General features: G+C 41.2%; 1 protein-coding gene across 3 annotated transcripts in view; it reads left to right on the top strand.

Annotated features, from left to right (window-relative positions):
• The window catches only part of GTF2E1 (general transcription factor IIE subunit 1), a 49,313-nt gene that overhangs the window by 17,659 nt on the left and 5,993 nt on the right, over positions 1-25,661 (top strand). For all 3 annotated transcript variants that reach the window (XM_048295039.1, XM_048295040.1, XM_048295041.1), the window contains exon 3: positions 21,718-21,919. In XM_048295039.1, coding sequence (XP_048150996.1) covers positions 21,718-21,919 — 202 coding nt within the window. The remainder of the gene's footprint in view (positions 1-21,717; positions 21,920-25,661) is intronic.

Below are 25,661 nucleotides of genomic sequence, written 5' to 3'. Positions count from 1 at the left end.
CCAACATTCTTTTCCTATGAGAAGACAGTAAGAGCTGTAATTAAATTGGCTGATGTTTATGTCTGTGTAAGAATACTGATGTTAAAATCTTAAAAATGTCAGAAGCTGATGAAGGAAGAGGCACTAGTTCTCACCTGCTCTATGTGGTGCTCTATCAGCTAAAACTTTGGGTTGATTCTGTGCTTGATTTGATCTCTTTTGCGTTTTAAAAAGTATTTAACTCAAGGAAATCCATGTGTTCTCAAGACACAGTTGAGCTGCTTACTATCACCCAAATATTTTTATGTGATAAATGAACGTCAGGTGGCTAGACTGGAATGTTTTTGCTGAGGATTGAGTTCCTCAGTCCTGCCTGTGGTCCTCCCTCTCGGTCAAGGGTCTTGCCGCTGGTAAATGCTTTGGTGATTCATCTTAATCTGCCTGGAGCTGGAAGTTAATGACCCACAAAAGCAGTAACTTGTAAAGCTGACAGGAACTTGCTGCTTTCAGGCAGTGAAGGCTGCTGTGCTTCTCAGCAGTTTAGTATTTGCTTCCAAAATGTGATCCTGGTCGTCATCTGAATCAGTAGTACACATTCAGGAATTGGAGTGTTGAGGAGCTGCCGCCTGGTTTATTCTCAAGACTGCAGTGGTCACAGTCCAGTGCAGGCACAAATAGCTATAGTTGTGGAAGCTACAGAGAAGATGTGACTTGAGTCTGAGCCCATCAGCATGCAGCTTTTAGCTCCTCCTAAATGTTCCTTGGGTGACTGTGTTGTTTAGATACCACAGCTTAAACAGGGCATGAGCTCCAGAGATCCCCCTTCCATGGCTTTATGACTAATTACTTAGGTTCTCTGTCTTCAAAGTGGGAAATGTATAATGCTTTTTCCTCATGCTTGCTTGATTTGCCTGGTTAGACTGACAATTTTTGAAGCAGAATTTTTTCTATCAAATACTTTTTGCAGGACTCCAATTCTGTGCAACTCTGAGCCTCCGTATCTCACGCGTCTAGGACCGATGCCTCAGAAATACCGATGAGTGTCTGCTGGTCTTCAGCACTGTTCTGAAATTGTATCTTTATACTTAACTAGATGACAAAATTATATAAAAGTGTTTACAAATTTCTGAGGTTCTTCTGTCTTTCACTGCTCTCTTGGATCGAAAGACTCTTTGTTACCTTTGGCAAAAATGAATCCTTTATACCCCGCTTCTCCCTCTTCAGAGCACAGAGTTCTGTCTCCGATTCAAGATCATTGGAGCACTGCTGCTCTTCCACCTACAAAAGAAAGGAATAAGAGCTTGCTCCTCCTAACCCCTTTTTATTTGAATTTTAATATATTAGCTCACTTCTATCAACTGGTGCATTTCTAACAGCAAGATGGCAATTTGCCTTGGAGTTGTGCCAATTCCGCTTGCTCCAATGGAAGCATTTGCAGCACCAAGCATGAGTGCGTGCTTAAGGAGAGGGAAAGCAAATGCAAGTAAACAGCACAGCGGGCCTGCTCTTGAAACTCTCCGTGAGGGCTCAAAGATTTGCAATTAATGTCCATATGTTTGTTTACAATCAGTTTTGAAAGAGCATTAAGACCCTGTAAGCTACTGAATGCTGAAAGACAGGAAATTGGGTTTGGAAATCTGAGGATTAATTTATGTAGTTGTTGTTTGTTTTCTTCTTGGATCTGCCTGCATCGGAATTTGTGCAATAAAAAAATTTTAATATATATTTACTGATTTTTTTTTTAATTAAGTCTATTAACTATGTGATATAGTTGCAGGCATAGGCACTCACTTGGATTGTCTGCATCAGTCTTTGGAGGTGCCCCAACATTGCAGAGTCTGAATTGTGGTAGGGGATACTGGTTTTATACCTATTTTGCCAATCCAGAGGTGCCTTTATAAAGCTCACAGCCATCATCTGTAGACAGTGTGGAAAGTAAAGTGCAGGTATAGGTGAATAATGGAAAAAACAATGGAAAAATAGATAGATGGACTTTAGTAACCATCATTTTGTTGACTAATGACAATTTATGTAGTTCATAAAGACAGTTTTTCATTCCAGTTGTGTCTTCTACCAAGGATTTGCCACCTTTTCCAATTTTGTCTCGTTAGTACACTGTGTATGCACATAAGAGTCTACATTCAAAATCTTTAGTTGAACGTAAGAAATTAAAGTGAACCAGGACAGACTCTTGAAATGCCCTCTAAGGCTAGCAGTAAGCCATGATTTTTTTTTCTAGAAGTGGTGTTCTCCACCAGGTGTGCAGTCATTTTGTGATTAGTTTATCTGGACTGTTTCTTTAGTTTGCTGATAAGCATCCAGAACAGTTTTGAAGATCCTCTCTTCTCCCAACCAAAATGGATTGCTTCCCATTTTTCTCATTATCCTTTAGGTTCTCTAAAACTTAAAATTTGGCTCATTTTTTTTTCTCTAATAACTCATACTCCTTCTCAGTTCCCCCCTTATGAGTAAATTCTCTTCCATGCTTTAGCCTCCACAAATGTCCAGTTTTCTGGGATGTGTTATGGAGTATAATCCCTAAAAAAATGGGCTGAGTCTCAGCTGTCCTCCACCCTTCCTCAGTCCTGAATTCTAGTCACTGGACTCACTGCCATCATAGTTGTTCTTTTTCTCTGCATTAACTCAAGGTAAATGCTGTTCCTCACTGAGCTGCAAGAGATTAGATAATGTCCTTGGAAGTAGGAAGGAGGAGAAAAGGCCATCTGCAGCTGTCTCCTAAGTGGGATTCATGCAAAACAACTGATCAAGGTGAGAGGAATAGTAAGAAAATATTTTTTGTAACATCAATAAAAATCGTCTAAACTGGTTTATCTCATTCTTATTTCTATTTTTCTGTATGTTTTGTAATGTGTATAGCATATTATTATGGTACTGCATATATAATTCATAAGTAAATATTCTTATAGTTTGCTCAAAAAATTTTTTACTGATGGGGTATGCAATCAAAAAAGTGATCTGGAACTACAAATTTCCTCTTTTCCCTTCCAAAGACAACTTCCAGTTCCTTGCCCAGTGTCAGGGTCTTTTTTTCTGAAAGTTTTTTTAATCCAGAGCATTCTGATTTTGTTATTTGAGGGTTAAATCAGACTCTGGGTTTGTTTATCAATTTGAAAGGCAGTGTTTTGTGCTCTTTAGAAGACTTGCATGGATTTTAATAAAGTACCTTGATCTCTTGCTGACTGCTTTTGTCAAAAATCTGAATGTTTCTTCCTGCTTCCACTGGAATCGTTTGTCTGGCTTTCCTTGACCCTGAAGTAAACTCTTTTTAAGTACTGAGTATATGGTTGTGAAATCAAGATTTCTCTGGCATCTTTAACCTCTGTCACGTGTTTCTGTGCATCCCTTTGGACTTGTATCAGATAAAAAGGATTGCTGTGACTTTTACATGATGAACTAGCTGAAGGGTAGTCCTTGGAGCACACAGAAGAGGATGCCACCGACTTTGTAGTGCTGTTCTTCATCTTCTGCCCACGGAGAATTGAGAGTATTCCAGTTCAGGATTGCAGTGGTAACAAGTGAATGCTTTTGTGCCTGCTTCCTGTTTAAAAGCTCTTCTCTTCTTAGCTCTGCAGGTTCCAGCAGAGCAAGGTTATGTGGTTTGAGGTTTAGCCTTTGTTTTTATTCTCTGTTCACCTTACTTTGTCATAGCTCTAAGGCAGAACATCCCTGTGTGTTCAAATGGAACCAGAACAAATTGCTTCATTCCTCAGGTTGTTGTGAGTGAGGCAAAATTATTTTGGAAATATTTAGGAAAGTGGGAGCTTTTTGTTAAAAGCCAGCAAAAGTGATAGGATTGCATAAATAAGGAAAGATCTGTGTGGGAAGATAATTTTTTGATGGAAACTTGTTCTGCAAAAAAGTATGTTTAATATAGGAACAGAGAAGTACTCAGAATACTGTTTGTTAGATTTTTCAAAAATGTCTACATTCAAAAATTTATTCAGGATGCAAGGCAGAGTAAGAAGTTTATTGACATCAGACTCTAGAAGTTACTGCAGTGATGAACATGAAATATCTTAACAGGAATTTCTGGCTTTGGTTGAAGAAGAGTGAAAAACTGATACTAAAATAATCAGAAAATTAGCATTGTTAAGGTAGATTTGCAACTTTATTTCTTCTGTATAGAAGCACCTGACACAATCTGCATATGCCCTTTCTTCTCAGAAGAAATGCAATGTATTGTTTTTCTGCAAATGAGTTTTCTGCCTTGTATGCTGTGTCAGATAGTGTATGCTTGCACTAAGCTGCATTTTAATATATAATGCTAAAATATGTTGCCATATTGGCAGCTAAATTAATATATTAAAAAGAACTAGTAATTGTGTCAGTAATGTTCTTCTCTGATGGCAATAACTGACAGTGTTAACAGTGAGGTCTTGTGAAAGTATATATAAATGTAAATAAGTTGCATGTGTAGGTGTTTGATGTGTTCCTAATTGGAAATAACTTGGTGACAAACCCAGAAAGAGACTCTGAGTTCAGACTTCTAAATTATCATCCTCAGAGAAAACCTTATGGCTGGGATATTGTTATTTTCTTTCTGATGCCACTGTCTGAAACTGTAGAACCTTTCATCTACCTGTGCTGCAAAATATGATATGTAGAGTGGCACTATTCATTAGTTAATTCTGCTAAAATAAAAGTAAAATGCAGCTCAGGAAACTGATGCAGATAACTCTTGTATTTTTTTGAAGACTTTGGAAGGAAGCCAAAATTAGCATCAACAACGGTTTTGTTTAAAAAAAAAAGTATTTGCAGAACATTAGAAAATGTTCCAGTAATACAACTCAATAAATGGGAGGGAAAGAGAGAGTCTTCCCCAAGCATGGGCACTGACACTAGACAAGGTATTAATCTTTCCTAGTTTTAGGTATTTACAGACCAGACGTGGACACTTGAGGCAGAAGAAAACTGCCAGTGAAGCATCTTTCTCTGCTGCCAGTGAAGGGAGCCTTGCAGACTGGTAGGCCCTATGTTCTTGTCTGGTTTTAAGTGCCTTAAGTTCAGTGGAAGTTCTTTCTACCTGTCATGTGCACCATAGTGATGCCTTAGGTTTTAACTTTTCTATTTTTCAAATCCTGTACTGCCTAGTGAGTAACTCCGAAGTTTTGTGTGGCCTGTTAACTGTTGTTCTCTCATGCTGGTTAGATGTAACAAAGCCTCTATAGGTTTGCTTTCTAAAGACACCTCGGTTGTCCCAGGCCCAAAATGTGTAAACTAAAAGCCTCTGAAGAGGAGGGGCAAACTTGGGGTAATTACATCATTAACTGAAGTTATGATTGGAGAATTAACCCTGATATTCAAACGGACCAAACTTATAAAAGTGTGAAGAACCCGTGACCCAGGGTCCATCTTGGGTGTAGCCTTTTGACTGCCCAGGGTGTACCTTTGAAGGCCCTTCAGATAAATACCTCCTTTTACTCTCTTATTCTTGTCTAGCCTCTTTTTTTAGGTAGCCACCTCACGGCATCAATAGGAATGCCAGTTTCATTCTGTCACTCTGGAAGACCTATTAAACTGGCACGAACTAAAGCTAACCTCACATATGGTCTGATGTTTACTAAACTTTTGTGTAGAACAGTCCAATCCAGGAGAGACATTGAGCTGTCTTACAAAAATAACAGGGTTTAGTTTTCATCAAGAAAATATTCATTAATAAAACTTTTTGTTTGTGAAAGCAAACTCTATCACTTAGGATAGTTTTTGTGCTAGTCATTATTATTTGGCTGTGCTTTATATTTTGATTTGCTAAAACCATGAATAGCAAACAGATCACAATTATCTTGGCTCAGATTCTGTACAGTGTTTCAAGTATGAAGGTAAAATGTGTACTTTTTTGTCTTGACCCGTGAAACTGCTTTAAAGTGCAAAGGATCAAGCATGTCACTGGTTTGGGTTTTTCAGTCGTGATTGCTTAAATGAATTCAAGTTGGATTAAGCTCCCTTCCAGCCCACTTTGAAATCAGCAAATTCACTCTATTCAGTCTCCCAAAGGGTGGGTGTGTGCCTCACAGCATACCTGGTAAGGGAGTGTGCTAGGAGCAGGAGAAAAAAAGTGTGAGGATCAAGAATTTGTCATAGGAATCAACCTGCAATTTTTTACTCTTCTTTCAGCCTGCTTGTGTTGGAGACTGGGAACACAGGACAAGAACATCAAGAGATGTTCAGTGCCAAGTCAGACATAAAATAACGTGTTAAAGTAAAACACACAGCTGGGACTTTCACTTGAACAGGTTAGCAGATGGTCTATTAGTCCATGTGTAAGGCACTGGTGCAAGTGTTTGCTACAGTCCCAGGAAGAAAGGCATTCAGGCTCTGTGGGGCCTTGATTAAAATATCAGTTATTGGAGCTAACAAGAGGGCAAGGGAGAATGGATAATCATACGGACCTCCAGAGGGCTGTGCTTTCTGTTGCCTTTCAATTACTGTGACCCTGGCTCACTGTCTTCCAGAATAAACAGTGGAAAAATATAGTCTAAAACTGGCAATCTGTTGATTAAAATGTACAGAAGAAAGCCTGAAACAAGAGATATGGCATTTGTGAACCAGAATGATGGTGCAGAATCAAATTTTCCAAGGAAAGATGTTGTTAACAATTTATTTATTAAACAGTCCTCGGTGGTGGGAGGGAAGGGAAGTGCTTTTTGAATTTTTTGTACTTGGTTGTCAATTTTATGTTTGTGGCTTTAAAAACATTGTGTGTTTCTGCTTTGAAAAGTAGATACAAAATAGGGAATGAGTATACAGTAAAAGTATCTGCATTTCAGAATATGCTGAAGGTTATTTTCAGATACAGTGCAGGGCTAGAAGAGATAGCCTTATCATCATCCTATTCTGAGGCAGGGTAAATTTAACCTCCATGGCTAGCATATTCTAGGCTTCTTATCCTCAGTTTTTCATAATACCCTAACCTATAAAGGGGTTTTTTACCCCGAATCAAAGCTGTGAGTAATCTCTTTATGTATGTGTGAAATTAAAGAACAGTTTGTCACTGTTTTCATTACTGTAATACCCAAAATTTGCTGTTCCCTACCACCACCTTCTTAAAACTAAACAAGTCTGTCTTTCCAATTTTTCCCTAATGAAACATATGTTAAGCTGTGTCATTTTGTTCATTTGGAATTTTTACAGTTGGTCCCTTGCTTCGAGTATGGAATCTGAAGCTGCACCTGGTTTATCAGGAGGAGATATTCATAGGGAAGAATAAAGCAGGGTAACATACTGTGGAGAGTAACAGTCATAGTCATGCACAGCATGGTTATTAATATACATAGCAGCCAGATTTTCTCTTACTTTCCTTATAGCACAACAAGTTTGGTTTTGGCTTTGTCCTCTGTTATAAACCTGAGGTTCTTTGCAGTGTGCTGCCAAAACAATTACCCCCCATTCTGGTCATCCCCCTTCCCTTTTTTTATTTTTTGTCTTTTTTCTCTCTCTCTTTTTTTTTCCCCCTAACTCAAGTGCTATATTTTCTACTCATCGTTACTGAATTTCATTATATTTATTCCAACCGTTTCTCCATTTGGAATGGCAATCCTGTCTCCTAAAGCATTTCTAAGCCCTACCATTTAAATTGTGAGCTAAATTCACAAAATTTAGTTATCTGACACTCACTAGAAAATACTAACTGTGGTCAGGGCCTCACTTCATTGCCACCTGATGAGAAATTACTGATGCCTACTCACTGAGAATATTGAGAATATTTTTCAGTTGTGCATCCTCCATTATCAGTCCACCTGTAGACTTTCTCCCTGGTGAGGATGTTTTTCAGAACAGTCCAGCATCAGATTGCATCACATCTAATGCCTGTTCTTCAGTGTCTGTAACTATGAGATCTCCAGGAAGACTAAGTCAGGATATTCACAGTGGTGCCAGGTGCGAGGACAAGAAGTGATGGGTACAAAGCAAAACAAGAGGGTCCAAACCAATACATGACCTTTTCACTTGGAGCAAGACTTCCCACAGATGTTGTGCAGCCTCCACCCTAGGGAGGTTTCAAGACATGACTAGATAGAGTCATGAGCAGTCAGGTCTGATTGCCCTCATTTGTGCAAGAGGCTGCACTGGAGATATGCTAAGGTCCATCTATGTTTCTGTTCTTTCTGAGATCTGATCTTTTTACTCTTTGTGTTTGTCCTTCTGAGATTCTGACAGTTCTTCACATCCCAGAGCCTGCTTTCAACAGTTTCCTGTTTTCTTCTATGGGGGAATCATCATCAGATCTTGCTGCTGGTATATCAGAGATGTGAAACTTTTTTTACCAGCTGTACACAGCTTTAGGTTCCACCTGATTTCCTTCTTTTCTCTATTACAACATGATACCAGTTCCCACATATGATGTTGTTGACGGGCAGTTTGTTGGTGACAGCAGCACTTGTGAGCAGTGACACAGCCATGGTGACCCTGTAATTGCCACCTCCTGGTCCCTGCTGCTGATGTGGCATGAAGGCAGTGAGCAGGGCCATGCAGTTACAAAATGAACCTCCTCACTGCCCTGTGCCTTCAGCAAGCCTGTGCTCATGTCTTTCTCCCACCCCCCAGCTACCTTCTGGAGATTTAACGTCTTGGTGCTCCTTCTCAAAGGGAGTTAATGAATGGAGTCTGTGCTACTCCAGAGATGCCATACATTGAGACTAACTGGCACAGCAGCACAGCTCACTTGGAACAGTGTCTGTCCGTCAATGCTGCGTAGTTTTGACTTTCAGAAGTGAACTGATCAAAAAAGCTCTTATATTGAAATTTTGGGTGGACCTCAGAAAAAGCAGGCATGCATATTCCCATCAGTAACTAGTCCACATCCACCACTTTCCCCTAGTTCTCCTACCACCTTGGTCCAGTTCATTTAACCTTATCAAACTTGCCCATGGAACTGAAAAACCAGCACACATTCCCTGTCTGCTGGAGGAGAACAGGAGTTGCCAGCCCCTCTGGTGCAGAAGCCCTTTTTCCTTCCTGGGATGCTGCATTTGTCCATCTGTTTGCCATCCACTGTGATGCTCAGGGGTGTGTGACTGGACGTTCCCCCCTTGGCCCCTGACACCACCTCCCAGCACAGGACTTCCAGGGGAAGGCTGCCCTTCCTGCCGTACTCTCTGCTCTGGAGGGAGCAGGGACTGGTTAAAAATAAATTTGGGAGCAGATGGTGAGGCAGATTATTGTTCATCCTAGGGTGATGATGATGATGTGCCAGCTAACTGCTGGTTGTCTATCAGAATTAATCAGGAGCTGTTGTGGCACATGATCAGTGGAGCCACTGCTCCCCCTGGGAAAAGGGAAGGAATAGCAGAGAAACAGCTCTGTAAAATAAATTGTTGGAAAAGCACTTGTTTTGAAGATCCAAAAAGTTTCTGATTGAGACAAGACGAATAAGAAAAAGAGGAATGTTTTTAGGAATTGGGGTTTTTTTATGTACTAACACTTTTATCTATCTGCAGGCGTGCTTTGCTTCTGAAAAGTAACTGGGAAAACTTGGTCACCTTCTTCTTGCATTTGTTTCACTAGAATTGCAGATGATCTGAATAAAAAGATTTCAGGGATTTGTAGTATCTTTACAAGCACTATCTATGTTGATAGTAGGAAACATTATCCGGGAATGCACCTGTTACGGATTTGTGATCAGTGTCAGAGGAAAGGATTTGACACTTGCTGTGCTCAAAACACTGCACAAATGTTAAATCTCTACACTCACAAAACAGACAAGGCAAAAGCTGACTCAACCCACTGAGCTGAAAGGCAGTATCAGTTTTGATGCTTTAGCAATCTGAAGGGTAGTTTATCCATGTTACCTTTGTTATTTCCTTCTTTTTCACTAAAGAGGTTAATGGCATGATTTAAAAATTAGCAATGATGGATCAAATTAAGAAATAAAACAGGCAGTATATTTTTGGTTATTGTTTTTTAATGAAAAATAAGGGTAATTTTTTATCACTTAGTCAACTCGGGTAACGTGTCAGTCTGTTTTGTTAAGCCACTAACATGCGTTAAATGAAATTTTTTATTTTGTGTATTCAGCTTCTGTTGTCCAGGCTATCTATCATGGCATCTCCTTCAGAGTCCACCCAAGCTGATGTCCAAAGATACGTTTTGCTGGGGTGTAATTTGTGGAAAACTTGTGCTTTGTTTTGCAAGGTGATAGATTAAATACTTTTTATCTAAGACTGTCGGGTCTGTACAGTCTATCTTAAACAACACATTCTCCACAAATATACGAATGAAATTTGCTATTTCTTCGCATTTTTAATCTGTTCTTCTTTTATATTTTCTATTAAGAACATAGTGCCGTTTTAGGTTGTAACAATCTGAGGGCTCTGTCTGTAACAGGAAGTGGAAGTCAAGGCAAGGCTGAATTAAACTGCTTAAGCTTTTATTTTTCAGGTGGTCTAATTTGATGTGTTAGAAATAAGATAGAATGGCATAAAGAGAGGTGGTGCCTCTGTACTCAAAATTTGCAGGTGGCAGGGAGGCTTTCTGTTGCTTTGGCTGGCATTACCATGAGCTGCATCAGTCTCTGACAGCTCCATGGGTATCGAGATGGCAGATTGCTGGGGGCTTATCTGCAACAGCAGTAACCCGTCGATCAGGAACCCCATTAAAGTATTCCTGTTACTAGCAAGTCCTTTTCTCTTGCTTGGTGTAGAAAATGATGAGAATTAAAATTTTTTACTGGATTATTTCTTGTGTGTAGGTCAGACTGAACTGGAAAACTAGTCTCACTGGCTTTGTTTCTGATCAATTCTCCTGTGTGCTGCTGCAGGAAGGTCAGGCTCTTACTATTTGGCATCTCTAACATCTCATCTTCTCTAACAAAGAACATTTCATGACCTAAAATGTTCTTCATTACTTATTTCTTTTACTAAGTGAAATAATCTCTGGAAACAGTTTATTTCATTGCCCTTGCCCTTCCAAACTGCTGCTTTTGGTATGCATGTTGCTGGAGTGAGAGGGTGGTTTAAAGGAAGTTGTGTGCACATGGGATGGCTTGCTCTTTAAATCTTTTTAAGTGCTTGGATGCTGGTAAGGTGAGGTTTTGTGCAAACCCTGCAGTGCAGAGGCGCCTGGCTCCATGGGTGAGCATTACTCAGTTTTACCATGAAACCCGTGATGAGAGACTGCAGTACAGAAGGCAAAATTTGCCCTTAGCTGTAGAGATATTTCTCCTCCAAGAAGAGCAGTAATTGAAAACAGCACCTCCTCTCCAAGCAGGTAGTAGAGGTGAGAGTGCTGGGAATTTGGTCTTAGAAGGGTTGTTAGCAGAAATCCTGTTTATTAACACAAACCTTGGCACTTGTGACTGTTTCACCAGTCCATGCTGTTGTTTTAGTCCCTCTCACCTGTGTAGGTCCATGTGGTTCCCATTGCACAGGTCAAAAGAGAAGGGATAGATAAGGTCATTCTCAGGGAATGTAAAAAATACACCTCCTCTATTCCTTCTTTCCCTGAGGCAGTGTGGGAGAGAGGTACCCAGACCTCAGTGTGGGCTTCACAAGAGATCCTGCCCAGTATCATGGGCCAGCATTTGAGCAGCCTCAACAATTTCTCCTGCATGTTTCACCTCGTGCTCTGTTATTCCCTCCTAGTTTATTTTTTCAACATTTTTGTAGTCCTACTCTGTGTTAGTTTCCCTTTATGTTTCAGGTTCCCTCCTGGCATCTGTGCAATTCTTTCACTTAGAAACTGCCAACTTATTTCTGTCCATGGCAATTCTGGCACCGTCCTGCAGTTTGGAGCTCAGCTCAGTCCTGAGGAGCCTCTCTTTCCATTTATTCTCCCTTCTATTTAATGAGAAAATGGGGTCCTCCCTGCCAGCCTGTGGGAAGCACTGCCCAAGCTTTCAGGGCTGCTCCCATTACTCTAATGGCTTTGCGTGGACAGAGGGAGGAAGGGCAGTTAAGCACTAAGTGTTGTCTTTGGAAGAAGCTTTTCCGTCACACTTCTTTGGATTTCTCTTCACTCTCTTCTGCCAGCTCTGGCCTGAGTCCCGGGTTATGTGCAGAGGGTCCTGCAGGTGGGAGCTGGCTGGGCTGTAATCCTTCCCCAGCCAAGAGAGGTGGAGCAGTACTGGAACTGGTTTCATGTGGCTTGTAGTTTTCACAAGGAGCAAGGGAAAGGTATTTCCTTTGAGAGTAAAGAAGAAAGAACTTCTGCACAAAGGAGTTTCTAAAAGGCATAACATTAAGGAGAAAAGAGAACAGTGGATGGCATGACTATTCAGAAGACAGTCTGAAGGAACAAAAAAGAATTCATGGATATTTCTGTTTCCTTGATGGCAGGTAAGAAGTGAGGCTTCATGTGCTAAAATGTGAGAAATACTGAAACGATCAATAGATTGATAAAAATACTGTGTAAGGCAGCATTTAAAAGGTGGCACTTCCAGGCAAAGGGTATGTGCAGAAGTTTCTTAAGGGGATCTGTTACCTTATGTATGGCTGAGAATCCAAGTTAGTTGAGTAGAAAATGCTACCTTGCATCATCCCTCGAATTCCCAGCAGAAAGTCAGCTGAAAAGCAGCACTCATCACATACTGTTGTATATTTTTGCAGTGCTGAGGCACCTTCAAAAGCTGACAGCTAGGAGCATAATACCTTACACCAGTAAATAGTTGGTGAATATTGCCCATAAATTCTTTCAGACCTTCAGGAAGGAGGGTAGTGTGATACCTGTTCTGATAATAGCCTGTCTTTATTCTTACGTAGCAAACATCACAGAAACTTACTTTGTTTGTTGTGAAGGGCCTCCAAAACCTCTTGGAAAACAAAAAGTGAAAAGTGGACGTAAGAGCAGCTTGTCCTCTTGGTGTTGGCCCATTCCATTATGTGATGCTGTTGAAAATAAGGCTGGAAACAACATGCTGGCTTGGAGCTCCTGCCTTAATTCCTCTCTCTTGATATTTCCAGCTGCTGCCATCCCAAGCACTGGTATGGAAATGCACGCTTCTGATACTGGCCCCGTTAGCCTTTCAAATACTGTCTTGGGACCATGGTTTAAGGATTTTGTTCTTGCTCTTTGTTCTTAAATAGATTTCTGGTGTGTACATGAGCAGATTTGCATGAAATGCAGAGTCTCAGCATCTATTGTGTGTTCCCTTGGGTACCCTTCTTTTTAACTGGAGTTTATTATAATGAGGAGAAAATGACATTTTACATTTTTTTTATTAATCTGTATTGTTCTCTGTTGGTGGCCCTGGTGGTTTTTGCAGGAGATTTTTCTTGCTACACATTAACTCTGATTCTGAATTCTCTGAGGAGAATTTGAAAGTAAAGGATTTAAGTTGTTGCCATTTCTGAGCAATGGAATTTGAAGCCCTTTTGGACTGTAAGTAGTATAGTAGTGCCAGAGTTCTGAATCTCACTCCTCAGGGAATGTGTTGTATGATACTAAAGGGTTTTGGTAGTGGGAGTGAACATGGAAGAAAAGATCTCTCTCAGAAAATCAGAGGTGCTGGTGTAGTTTAACAAGTGGATCTCAGGCATGGGGAAAGTATTTAACATTTGCCATTGCCTGAAGCAGGGTGATCTGGAAGAAGCCTCTGAAACCTTCTGTTTCCTTGTCCCCAAACACGTGAGATTTTCAGGGAAGAAAAATGCTGGCCTTACGTATTTGAAGGTGTTGCCAAGGGTGTCTTATCTTGGCAAGTCCTCCTTCTATTGTTAACAACAGGGTTCATTTTGTGCCGAGAGGGTCCGGAATGAGTGCTGGACACTATTCTTAGCCATCTGTAATAACATTCTAGCACCACTATTTTTCCAAATTATGCCTAGGATAATGTAACTGCTGGAGCAAAATCCGCTCTGCAGCTTAACAGAGGGATCTTCTGTTTCCAGGACTGCCAGTCCCTCAGTTTTTATATGTTTACACACTGCTCTCAGGAAGAATAAATAATACATGAACATATGCATTGGCTAAGTGAAATTTCCTTCTGATTATAGTGAGACACTGTTTAATGGCAATTATAAAATATGTTTCTTTCATCTTTTGCTATTCCTGCTGTGTGTTGAAGAGTATGCCTTTATCTCTTTTGTTGTTGCTTTAAGTTACCATCTTGTTTTTATTTTTTAAACAAATTGATCATTTTTCATATGTTAGCAAGTTGCAGTTTTGAAACCTTCTGAACATGTTTCTGGCAGAATTACCTCATCTGAATCAGAAATAGTGCTACTGCATGAGTGCCCTTAAATGCTGTGGCTGATACATCTATGTTACAAGAATAGAAGCTTTGAAAGGAAACTGATTGACATTTATCCCAAATGAAATGTTTACTCTCTGTTTAATACCTGGTGGGGAATTCAATACTCTGAATCTATATTAAACATGTTTAATATTAAAATGTTTAAGAAGCATTATTAAGGCTCAAAATAGATACTCGAAAGTCAGAGCTGTATCTTGGTATGTATATATTATGAATTGGTGTTGAATTGTATAGTGAAGTACTGTTTCTTCTGCTTCCTAAGATCATAGAATAAGTGCTCTTCAATCACCCATTTTCAAAGGCTGATTTGGAGGGCAGGAGAATATATGACTCCTTCCCAAACCTGTACCTGTAGGCTAGGGAGTTGAATGCTGTTCCAGGAACCTGGATTTTACTCTCCCGTGTCCACCCTACAGTCCCATTTCATATTGAACAGCAGGTCAGTGAAGACAAGCTGTTGGAAGGTGAACAGTCATTGTTCATTCTCTTAATTCACAGAAACCTATTTTAAAACCTTGTGGTCTGATACTGAGAAGGATTAGTCTCATAGCTGTTGACTCAGTAGGATTTATACTAGAATACATACAGACCTGAGAAAAACTGGATCAAGATTTGGGGCACATAAAGTTAAAAGGAGGGGGTTTTTTTACTTCATTGTGGGGTCTTGATCCCATTTGTAAACAGTAGATTACACAACTTTCTTAAGAATTCAGATATTGTGGAAAAATTAATAAAGAGATTAAAATCTTTCTTCAGATAACAGTATTAGTTACATTATTTGTTCCTAACCCCATTTTTAGCTGAACTGCCATGCTTGACATTTACTAATGTGCACTCCACATGCTTCCTCACTCATCTGAGGCAGAATTGTGATAGAAAATATGTTCTAGCAAATTTCAGTCTAGGATTTGACAATAGGATACGTCCAGCGGTGTATAGTATTGGTTCTTGCTGTCCCTCCTGCCCATAATGGTAATTGTATGTGCCTGGTATTAGGTCTTCAGAAAAGGAATAGGGGGATAGAGAAGATGCTGTAGTTCACTAGCCTGTTACTAGGAGAGCTGTCAGTTTTGGGGGCAGGACCTGTATTTAGCAGTGTGCATCTGCTCAGGCATCATGCAGCGAGTGTGGCAATTTGGGTGCAGTGCTGTTCCAGGGGTGTTGTGTGCTCAGCTCCAAACTGCAGCCACTGCACTGACCTTCTGTGGGCAGCACTGGCCCATGAACCATTCAGTTCTCTGCTTTCAGCTATCACCCACGTGTTCTGGATTTGCTCTGTCACCATTTCTGACCGAGGCTACTCATTTCAATTGCAATATCCCTTATCTTCTCTATAGTTAGAAATTATAAAGCAAATCGGGTGAAGCCTGATGCATTTTGGATTTCGATGGCAAAACTGGATGTTTTATTACAGAAGCAGGTCAGCAAATCTTTCCAAAATGCTGACATTTTCTACACATGGTCCAGTGTTTGTTTTCATGTTCTGACAACAGGGTCTGTTCTGGGCTATCCCAAACAGGACTAATACAAAAACTTTAACTTTCTGTGTCACATTTCAAGAGAGAGTACTGCACTCAGCCCTGGGCTTTGGAGTGGCTCCAGGAGCTTAAGATCCAGTGGACCATGAAACCTGTCTCAGAAAGATGTGGCATTACATTTTATGTGACACACTGTGCTCTGTAACTGGCTCTTTCATTGCATGTGTTGAATCACTGAATTACTTGCAAGAGAGAATGGTGTATTGCTGTGGTGTTCAGGAGACAGATTTTATTGGTGGATTTCTCTTGTTTTTTCCTAAAGCAGCTGCATTTTTGGAACATACAAATGTGCTAGGGACTATGGATTTCCAGTACCCATAGTGAGAAAAGAGGGATGGGGCCAGGGAAGGCTAACTGATGAACTTAACAGCAGACTCATCTTTCTGTGTGGCAGGAGTGCGTTTCCCACTTAGACACACTGGACTGCGTTCTCGTTGAGAAGGTGAGAACAGTTTGATGAGGGCTGAGAAGTCTGTTTAAGTTTGGGAGTCAGGACAACAGCTGCTACAGTCTAATCTGCATTATGATGAATCCAGTTAACAATCAACTGTTTTAACAATTAGCTCTGTTACCAGATCAGTCTGTTAAGGTCATTAAAACTCTCTTTGCTTCAATTTAACCCCTCAGGTTGCCACTTCTAGTAGGTTGAGTATCCTTATATCCTAATGTAGAGCATGTTATGGTAACTAATGATCCAGGTCTGTTGTAGCCACTTGACCTACTATTTGTGTCTTTAATGATTCAGCAGAGATATGCCTTTAGGTGCTGCTGTAAACAGTCCCCTAAATCTTAAAAAATCAATGATAAAGGAGCTTAATTATAATTTGTACTGACAGCACTGTCTCTTACTTAGGTTGCTAAGTATTTTCATTACATGAGGTTGGCTTGTTTGTGGACGGCAGGCATAGGAATTGTTCTGTGATTTTTGTTCTGTTCAAAACTTTGTCAAACACTTACTATATGTTGAGTTTTTCCCATTCTATGCACCTGACTACGTTTAAATTGCTTAGGAAAATTTAACTTAAAACAGTTTGGCTGTATTGAAGAATGGGCTGATGAGAAAATGGAAGGGGAGACCGGAGAAATGTATATTCTTTTGCCTGTGTAATGTTGTTCTGGATGACAGGTTGTGCTGTGAAAAGATCTTCCATCTCTGGCTTGAAACAGGAAATTAGTTTGATGACCAGGGCTCAAATCAAGAGGCAGAATTAATTGATCTAAGAGCATGGGGCAGGGAGGCACAGGATTGAGGAGAGGCTGAAATTGGAAAAAGAAGTCCAGGAAAAGAGGAATGGACAGAGAAGTCTGAGAAATGAGAGAAGCCCAGGCTGGAAAAGCAGGACACATAAACCAAGACTTGCTAGCAAGGAGAATAGGACCATCAGAGAAGGAAAAGCCCAGACCTGGGATGGGAGTAGATGGGAAGAGCTGGATAAGAAACTTCAGGTGTGGAGCTAGCAGGTAGAATAGCGGATTCCCACAAAGCACCTCTCTTCCAAGAAGCTAGAGGAGCACCCAAGGTGTTTGCTTCTCATCCTCCCTTCGTTACAGGAAGCAGGCTGGCACGGCATCCTGCTCCCCTGCAGCACTAGCAGGTTGTCCTCTTGCCTTTGTCGAGTCAAGTGGCAGAGGCCTGTGTGGAACTGAGGGCTCCAGGCCTGGTGAACCATATGGCTGCTGGCACAGCATCCCATGGTGGGAGGCATTTGTCTGCCTTCCTGTTGGGAGGAACCTAGGAAACTCCCATCCTTTCCTCGGGGCCTTTATACTCTCATTTTAACGTCAGGGGAAGCACTCAGGGTTAAGGAGTACTGAAATAAAGCTGCTTGTGCATCCTGTAACTTTTTCTCTGTGACATAATCCCCCCCTCTGCCAAAATGTGCTTTGCTCAATCAGAGAGAGGAGTTATGCTTATAGGATGCATTTTTTTTGTCTGGCTTGCTGCAGAAAAAGGAAAAATGCAGTGTGAGAGTCAGGGAATTACTTGAAGAAAATGGCTGTAGCAGCCACAGGAACATGATCTGATCCTTCCGGCCAGCTGATTTGCGTGATGTTGAACCAGTCATTTTAAGCTGAACTTCTCAGAGGCTGTCGTTAGGTGTTGTACCTAACTCACTGGAGATGCCCAATCCTAGAGCCTGGAAGGAGACTGGTAAGAATACTGCACATTCTGTTTTGAAACAGAAGTTTCAGAAAAGCATCTCAAATCAAGTACTGCTCAAATCAGCAGATACTTCTGAAACTGTGCCATCTGTGTCTTAGCTCACTCACCATGTAATGGTAATAATGCTATTTCTAAAAGAAGGTTGTGGGAGATTTTGAAAATAAATTAGCTTAATGTTTTGTGATGCAATCAAGAATAAAGAATTGGATGAGGGTGAAGGCTGGAGGAATATAAAGGAGCTGAAAGATTATAGTATAAAGTACAGTGTCATGCACCTACAATCTAATGCAAATGTCTGCTATAAACATGGAGTTCATCAACTGGAAACTACAAAGGAGAAGGAAAGATACAAAGGAAAAGAAAGACCTGGGAGCATTGCTAGGTCTTGTGATAATTGAGGCAGCACTTTCATGGTCTGTTACAATGTGATCTTAAAAGGTCTCAATGGCTATCAGAGGAGCACTGATGCATTTGAGCTTTTGGGAGAACTCATCTGGACACTTGTCTGTGCTTCCATCTTCACAGCACAAGATGAGAGCAAACTGGAGAAAGGGCCAGTGAAGCTGTTAGCAAGGTCAGAGGAATGGATGGCCAGTTTTAAAAGGTAAAGAAGAAGATACGGCCTTGCAAAATGAAGGTGGGGGGATGAGTAGGACAGCAGTTTGTAAATACATCTGCAGGATTCACAACAAGATGGAAACTGGATGAGATGAGGTACAGTTCTTGGCAAAATAATCATTAGGCTTGAAATGAATGGGAATAAGTTGAAGTTGAAAATTAAATAGTTTTTTAAGAGAGTAGCGAGAGTCTTGGGCAGCTTCCCAGAGTGGAAGGAAGACACCTTGTTGGGCAAGGATGTAAGTAGGGCCTGGGCTCAGACTCAGGAGTCTATAGCCTGCTAAATGTGTTAACTGTAGCAGATACAGCATGCGCACTTGGACATCCTGCCTTCAATGTGTATGGGTGGTTGACCTTTTCCTTGTCTCAAGTGAAATCAAGTCATTAGGAATTGTCTCTAAATATTCTGGCCCCATACTTCAGAGCTTGAGCTGCTTTAATCTTAGGAAGCCTTGGGGAGCCAGATTACCAGTGTATCTGCCCCGCAGAGTCTGGGAGCATATGAGGAGATATCTTTCAGATGGCTGGTTTTTAAAGTGCAGCCAGAGAGGTCTGTTGAGTGCCTGAGCATGTGTTCAAAGATGGGGATGTATGTGCTCTCTGTTAGCGTTTCCAAGATGCAGAAAAGCCTCATGTCTGTTTGCTGCAGGATATCTGTTTGTCCTGGTTTATGCAGCATGTCTGAATTGAAAAACTCTGTTGTGTAAGGGCTGAAGGAAAAAATACATTATTGGAGTGGAAACATTGCCATTATCAGCCTTTGGATGGCCTCCACTTCATGTTTGTCACATGCAGTTCATATCTGAAAGGAACGTGTCACTGCCGATGTGATGTGCCATGTCATAAAAGCTTTGGTGACATTTTCTGACCTCTTAAAAGTCTAACGCAAGAGGTTTGCAACTTGTAAATGCCATCTGCCATGGCAAAGCAGCTTCCCAGTTCTGTAATCACATATGCCTCTTGTGAAATGCTGCATCACCTTGAAAAAAATCAGCATATTAATGGAGGAAGCTTGTCGTTTTACTCATTCCCAGATTCTTTACATAATTCATCTCTTAACTTTTTTTTGCTTATTAAGAACCCTGAGGGGTGGAAGTTGCAGCAAATCCGTGATAGCTTTAGGAGTTCTGTTTCATTAGAGCTGTATTTACTTTCTGGTTTTTTGGTACTCTGAATTGGAACCATTCTCCCTATGATCTTAATCTTTTGCAGATACTCATGGGGTTCACAGATGGAAGTGTGAAAAGTCTGAGTTGTCTCAGGAGCGTGTAACAGGACTTTCAGGGGGCATGTAAAAAGAGGGGAATGTTCTTCATTAACCTGTGTTTGTTCCCTTAGTCGATTATGGGAACTGAGATGTGCTAATTCTTTGAAATTGATTCAGCTTCTGTCACACCAATAGCCTCAGATGTGGGATAAGGAGACCAAATGTTGAGTTTGGCTTTTGCCGGGCTGACAGCTTATATAATGGACAGTTTTGAATCAGTAGGGACAGTTTTGACAGCCTGGAAAAAAATAAGCAGAGTGTTTCATGCTTGGATAGGAGGGAAGAGCACTTTATCCGCTTATCTTTTACTTTGCGTAGTGCTGTTGTTGGCTGCTCTGGCTTTTGCATGTCAATAAGAGAAACTTTCTAAAGAGAGGATTTATTGCAGGAAATGTGTCCATATTCCAGGCCACATACACAACATGCATTCCCTTCTGAGGAGCAGTGAGCAAAAGCTACTTCAGATGGTGCCAGGGTACAAAACTGCATCTCTACAGACTGTGGTGAGAGGCAACAGATCTCCCTCCTGTCATAAACAGTGCTTTTTGTGTTTGCTGAGAAGAGTGTGAGCATTGTCTAGCCCTCACAACCAGCGCTGAAGAAGTTGGGTCTGTTTTTATCACTCTATTACAGGCAGGGAAGGAGGTGTGCTAAAAAATGAAGTGACAACACTAGCAAATCTATGTAAGCAGCAAACCAAGATACCAGAAGCCTTGGCTTGCCAGCCTGTCTCATTACATCATGCCCAAGTGCCCTGGGCAAACCCTGTTCTTTTGACTGTGTTTGGACATAGCACTGGTGACGTAGCAGGCTTCCATACTGATTCTAATTCTGGTTTTTATACGTAAGATTATAATTTCCCTGACAGGACCTATCCTCAGGCTCCCTCTTGGTAAAAAGATCTTTTCATTTCTTCATTGGGGTATGGAGAGGTGGGGCTAGATGTGGATGGGTGTCACAGAATGGATAAATAAAAAATATCAACCAGGGACAAGAGAAATCAAGAAGCCTGTGAGCATCACTCTGGATGTCATGTTCTGAGGTAGCAGGGATATGTTCTCAGTCCAGCACTTGCAAGACTAAGTCATTACAGTGTGCTGCTCCCCTCTTAGCAGACTATATGGAAAGGTCCCACTGTGCATGTACCGCCCCAAGGGTCGAGCTCACAGATGGAGCGATGAAACCCAAAAGCTGCTGTGCAGGAGTTCAGTGGGTTTTTTGTAGCTGCTTTGCCATGCAGCCATTTCAGTCTGGCCTGTTTTTATGGATCCTGACAAGGTCTGCAAAACAAACTTATTTTTAACTGCTATTCACATGATTCTTATCTTACCATTCTTAATTTTAAGAAGGTAATATGGGAGTTGGGTGGGATAGGTTTTTGCATTGGCTGCTCTGGTTTTTTGCCTGGTTTGGCCCTGAAACAGAAGGAGAAGCCATCTCTTTTTTGCAGTAGCTGCAAAGTGACAATGGTTATATTAGCAGTTACTGCAGGCTGGTTGGTGCAGTGTAAAACTACACTGTTTTATTGTGAAATGAGCCTGTTGGTATGGCCTGGGAGATACCAGTGCAAGCACCTGAAACAGATGATATTTGAACTCCTTAGAGGATACTGTGTAGCTTTTTATCACAGCCCAGTCATAGCTGACATTTAAAATGTGCAGCAAGAAGGAGGGAGGGAGATTAGGGACATGTCTCAGTAGAGGTATTGCAGCCCATCTGGGCTTTTCAGAGTGAGAAACTGTACCCAGCTGGGTATCACTGGATGCTATCAAAATGCTAGCTTTGTTGTCTGCTTGAATAATAACCGGTACACCATGTGTGGGAAGGGATTTTTGGGGCAGAAAAACTCCTTAGCATCCAGCTAAGGCACTGCTGTTGGGAAGGCTGCATGAGGAGCTGGGCCTGCTGCTTTCCTTCCAACGCTTAGCAACTTCTCTCGTTTTAGGAACTTTCCGCTGTACCTTCTGTGAGACTGAAGTGGAGGAAGATGAGTCGGCAATGCCCAAAAAGGATGCAAGGACACTCGTTGCAAGATTTAATGAGCAGATTGAGCCCATTTATGCCCTGCTTCGTGAGACAGAAGATGTTAACCTAGCCTATGAAATCCTGGAGCCAGAACCCACAGAGATTCCTGCCCTGAAGCAGAGGTGGGAGTGCGCCTGGTCTTTTCTCACTGCACTGCTTCCTTGTAGTGTGTTCCTTTGTTCTGTGGGGCATTCCCAAACCTTGCAGCCTCTGGCTGCGTTGAGGACTTACTTGTACAGCACCAGCTATGCAAACAACTGACAGAGTCCCTCAGGGATGTGCGGTTTACAAGGAGACAGAGGGCTGTAACCATTTTTTACTAAACAAAGCAAATGACTGTTCTTCTGGTCAGCCTCCTGCATGTATTTTTCTGTGAGGTGGGATGCTTCAATTGCCTGCTGCTTGCCATGCTGCAGCTGGTATGCACACCAAGCCCTCACCCTAGTATTTAAAAAATGCAAACTGCAGCTGCTTGACAAAGCTCTGCAGGTGCCATCTAGGCTGTCTATGCTGTCTTCTGTCTCTCAAATACTTATCTTTCATCTGTTCCTTTTACTTCTACCTAGCTCTTGAAACAGAGCTGGCTGTAGTCTGCACCTTGTATTTCAAATCCTCATATTACAACATTCTAGTTTGAAGACATTACTTGTGATAACCAGATTTTTTTCTTCTGATTTTCTCCAACTTGTTACACACCTCTTTTTTCAGGAGAAGACCATGTTGGAATCAAAAACTCCTTAAAATGTTCTTACCCATGGGAAATGACACTTTCTTTCAGAACATTCCTAGCTTTACAAAAACAGATGACGTTTAAATAATGCAAAAAGATGTGGGGAGCTGTCAGTTTTGTCAGCTGTGGTGAAATGTGATGCACTTCTCTGTATTTAAAAAAAATTAATTAAACACACAGGGGAAAAGAACTGTACCATGAGGAGAACCATTCCCACAGTGCCTTGGGGTGCTTGGCTTTAGTTAATAGGAGAGCAAGCAGGATGCTCTTTTTTTTTCTCTCAGGCTAACCTTGAGAGAGAATGTTCCTCATATATTCATGCTAGACAGCTTCTAATTAATATAATAAAAATTCTTTGTCTCTTCATAGTCTTTTTCTAGCCAAGAAGGTAGCTATTTTTCCTCATCATTCTGATAGAAAAACAGAAACAGTACAAAGAGCAGAAAAGATTTTTCCAAGGTCGCACAACGTGTCTTTGGTGATATGGAGAATTCTTTGAAGCCTTTATACCCAAACTGAATCATTAGACTTTGCTTTAAAACCCCTTTTCTGTAGTTTAAATAGTAGAACTGGGATAACCCTACCAAAAAGAGAGTAATTTTTCAGTCTTCCCCTTTTGTGTACAGGAAATTATCGCAGCAGAGGCCTGATGCAGTCCCATGATTAAATAGCAGCACCCACTTGCTTGACTCTTAAATACTTAAAAAATATTGTAAATGATTAATTACTCTGTGCAAGGAATGACAAAATAAATAGGCAGCTTTTTAAATGCTTACTTGAACACAACTTGTTTCATCACATACAATGATTTAATTATTTATTAACTCTTATTAATTCAAAGCAGTTAATTCCATGAAAGCACTGCTGTGAGATTTTTTTAAAGTGCCAAACCCTGGGTTATTTATTCCCTCTGTTTTTATGGAGTCTTGAATGTCTGAAATCGTTGGCAAAACTGACATTTGGTGATTCTGAAACAAACCGAAAAGGTCACAAAATGCCTGCATCTTCTCTTTGCAGTAACTCAGGCAACTCCATGTTACAGCTCTAAGTGGCCCCACTGACATTGCATGACTCTCATTCACCTGCCCTGGGAAACTGGGTAGATCTTCATTTATATTTTCCTAAGAGGCTGTTAATTCTTAATCGTGGGAGAGCATGAATTAGCCCCACAGGTTTCAAAATAAACCTGCTTTACTTAAGCCCTTCTGTGTGGTTTTTGAAAAATTATGGATTTTAATAACCCCTCCATTTCCTTGTGTCAAAATAGCATGATTTCAATTAACAAAAAATCTTCACAGAATTAATTTTCTGTGGTCATGCTGTCAAGAACCATGGGTTGTCTGTTCTGAAGTTGAAGCTCTTAAGAGCAAGTGAAAATGTGTTTTATTCTCAAATGTGGCAAAAAAATAAAAGAGTTATCCCCATTATCCAAGACCTTTCTTAATAGTCTGGGCAGGACTGAGATGAAAATTTCAAGTTGTTTGTCCACTGCACAGTGTGGTTTCTGTGGGTCATACCTCAGCTATGTCAAGGACTATTTATATTGCCTTTAAAGGCAGCTAAACCACTCATTAAGGGATTTCCATCAGGGTGAATAAAACAACCAATGGGTAACAGACTAAATGTAGCCACATCTGGGCCACTGAGCTGCCATGGTTCCTGCCTGCAACGGTGGCCATGCGAAGTGTAGAGCAAGGTGGGGAAAAAGTAGTTCATGGATCTCAAAGACAAAGAGAGACTAAAGAGATTCCTTCATCTGCTCTGTGCTGCCTGTAAGGCAACTGACACACCTGGCCTTTTGCTGGTGCCTGGTCCATGGTGTCTAATTCTGTACTTTGGAACAGGTTGGTGAACAGGAAGTTCTCTTCTTGCAGAAAGAAGTGTTCTCCTGCTCAGGTAGTCTTCAGGTGGTGCTCACACCTACCAACAGCGTCACTGAAGATAAAAAGATATAAATTGAGGCACATTTGCAAAGCTTATTGGGGTCCAAAATTAGACAGAAAGTGTCTAGATGGTTCCAGCTCAGTGTGGGACATTGCAGTAGATCACGTGAAGTAATTAGAACTGTAGGTGTCTCTTAGAAATGTTACTTTCATTTTTGAAACGTTCCTGACGTCATGGAATAAGTGTTTTGCTGCTAAGTGGTTCGGTGTAGGAAAAAAGTCAATTTCAGGCACACTTAGAGGGGCCTCTGTGCAAAAGTATTATTAGGTAGTTCCTGGCACTACTGAGTGTTTAGTGTCACGCTGTAGTCATGGGGAGGGAGAGCCTGGGGGAGAGCTGCATTGTGCATCCTGTGAGGAAAGTGGATTACATAAAATCGTCAGGGAAACGCTAGTTAGAGATCTCTATTGTGTGGGAAGCAGAGTGGTGCTTTTGACAGAACACACGCCTGTCTTGGAGAGCTGAAAGGTACCAACACTTGAAATAACACGCTGGGAAGAAGGTCTCTGTGTGGTTCCTTAGGTTACATAAGCAATACATGCGCATGAGCCTTCTGCCCCAAAATTCAAGGCTGCTGTGAAGCTCTCCTAGCAGAGCTGGCTGGAGGATTGCTAAGGACACAAGACATGCTAACACAGATGCTGTGAATTATTTTGCTAACAGATCCCAGAAAATTCACTATTGAGAGGCTGTGAGTAGCCTTGATCAACACTGTGGCTCTACACACCAATATTTTTTATCTGGGGAAGAGCAGTGTTCACCTACCTGCGTAATTTCCCATCACTGTTTACCCCTAGAAATCCAGCAGAATTAGCTCATCAAGGTAATGTCCTTGCTGAACTAAAAAAAATTGCATATTAGTCAGGTCTTCTCCAAGTGCAACTTTATTTTAAGCTTCTTGGTTGGAGAAGAGGTCATTGGGTAGACAGCAGCAACTGAACCATGCTCACTGATGACAACTGTCAGCTCAGCTGGCATCATGGAGTATCCCTGATGGATTTACTCTGGCCAAGAGGAGGAGGAAAAGCAGGGCTGTTCCTCCTGAAAAGCTGTAGTTACCCGTGGCAATTAGATGACTGAAATTATATGGCTGAGGGTGGGTGCAGTCTGCAGTGGATTTGTTTCTTTGAAAAGATAAAATATTCTGAAGTAGAGGAACAGTCATGTTTGGCTTTCCCCACCCAGAGAGC

This window comes from Corvus hawaiiensis, chromosome 2, assembly GCF_020740725.1.
Source record: "Corvus hawaiiensis isolate bCorHaw1 chromosome 2, bCorHaw1.pri.cur, whole genome shotgun sequence".
Lineage (NCBI taxonomy): Eukaryota > Metazoa > Chordata > Aves > Passeriformes > Corvidae > Corvus > Corvus hawaiiensis.
This window is presented reverse-complemented; position numbering and strand designations above follow the sequence as displayed.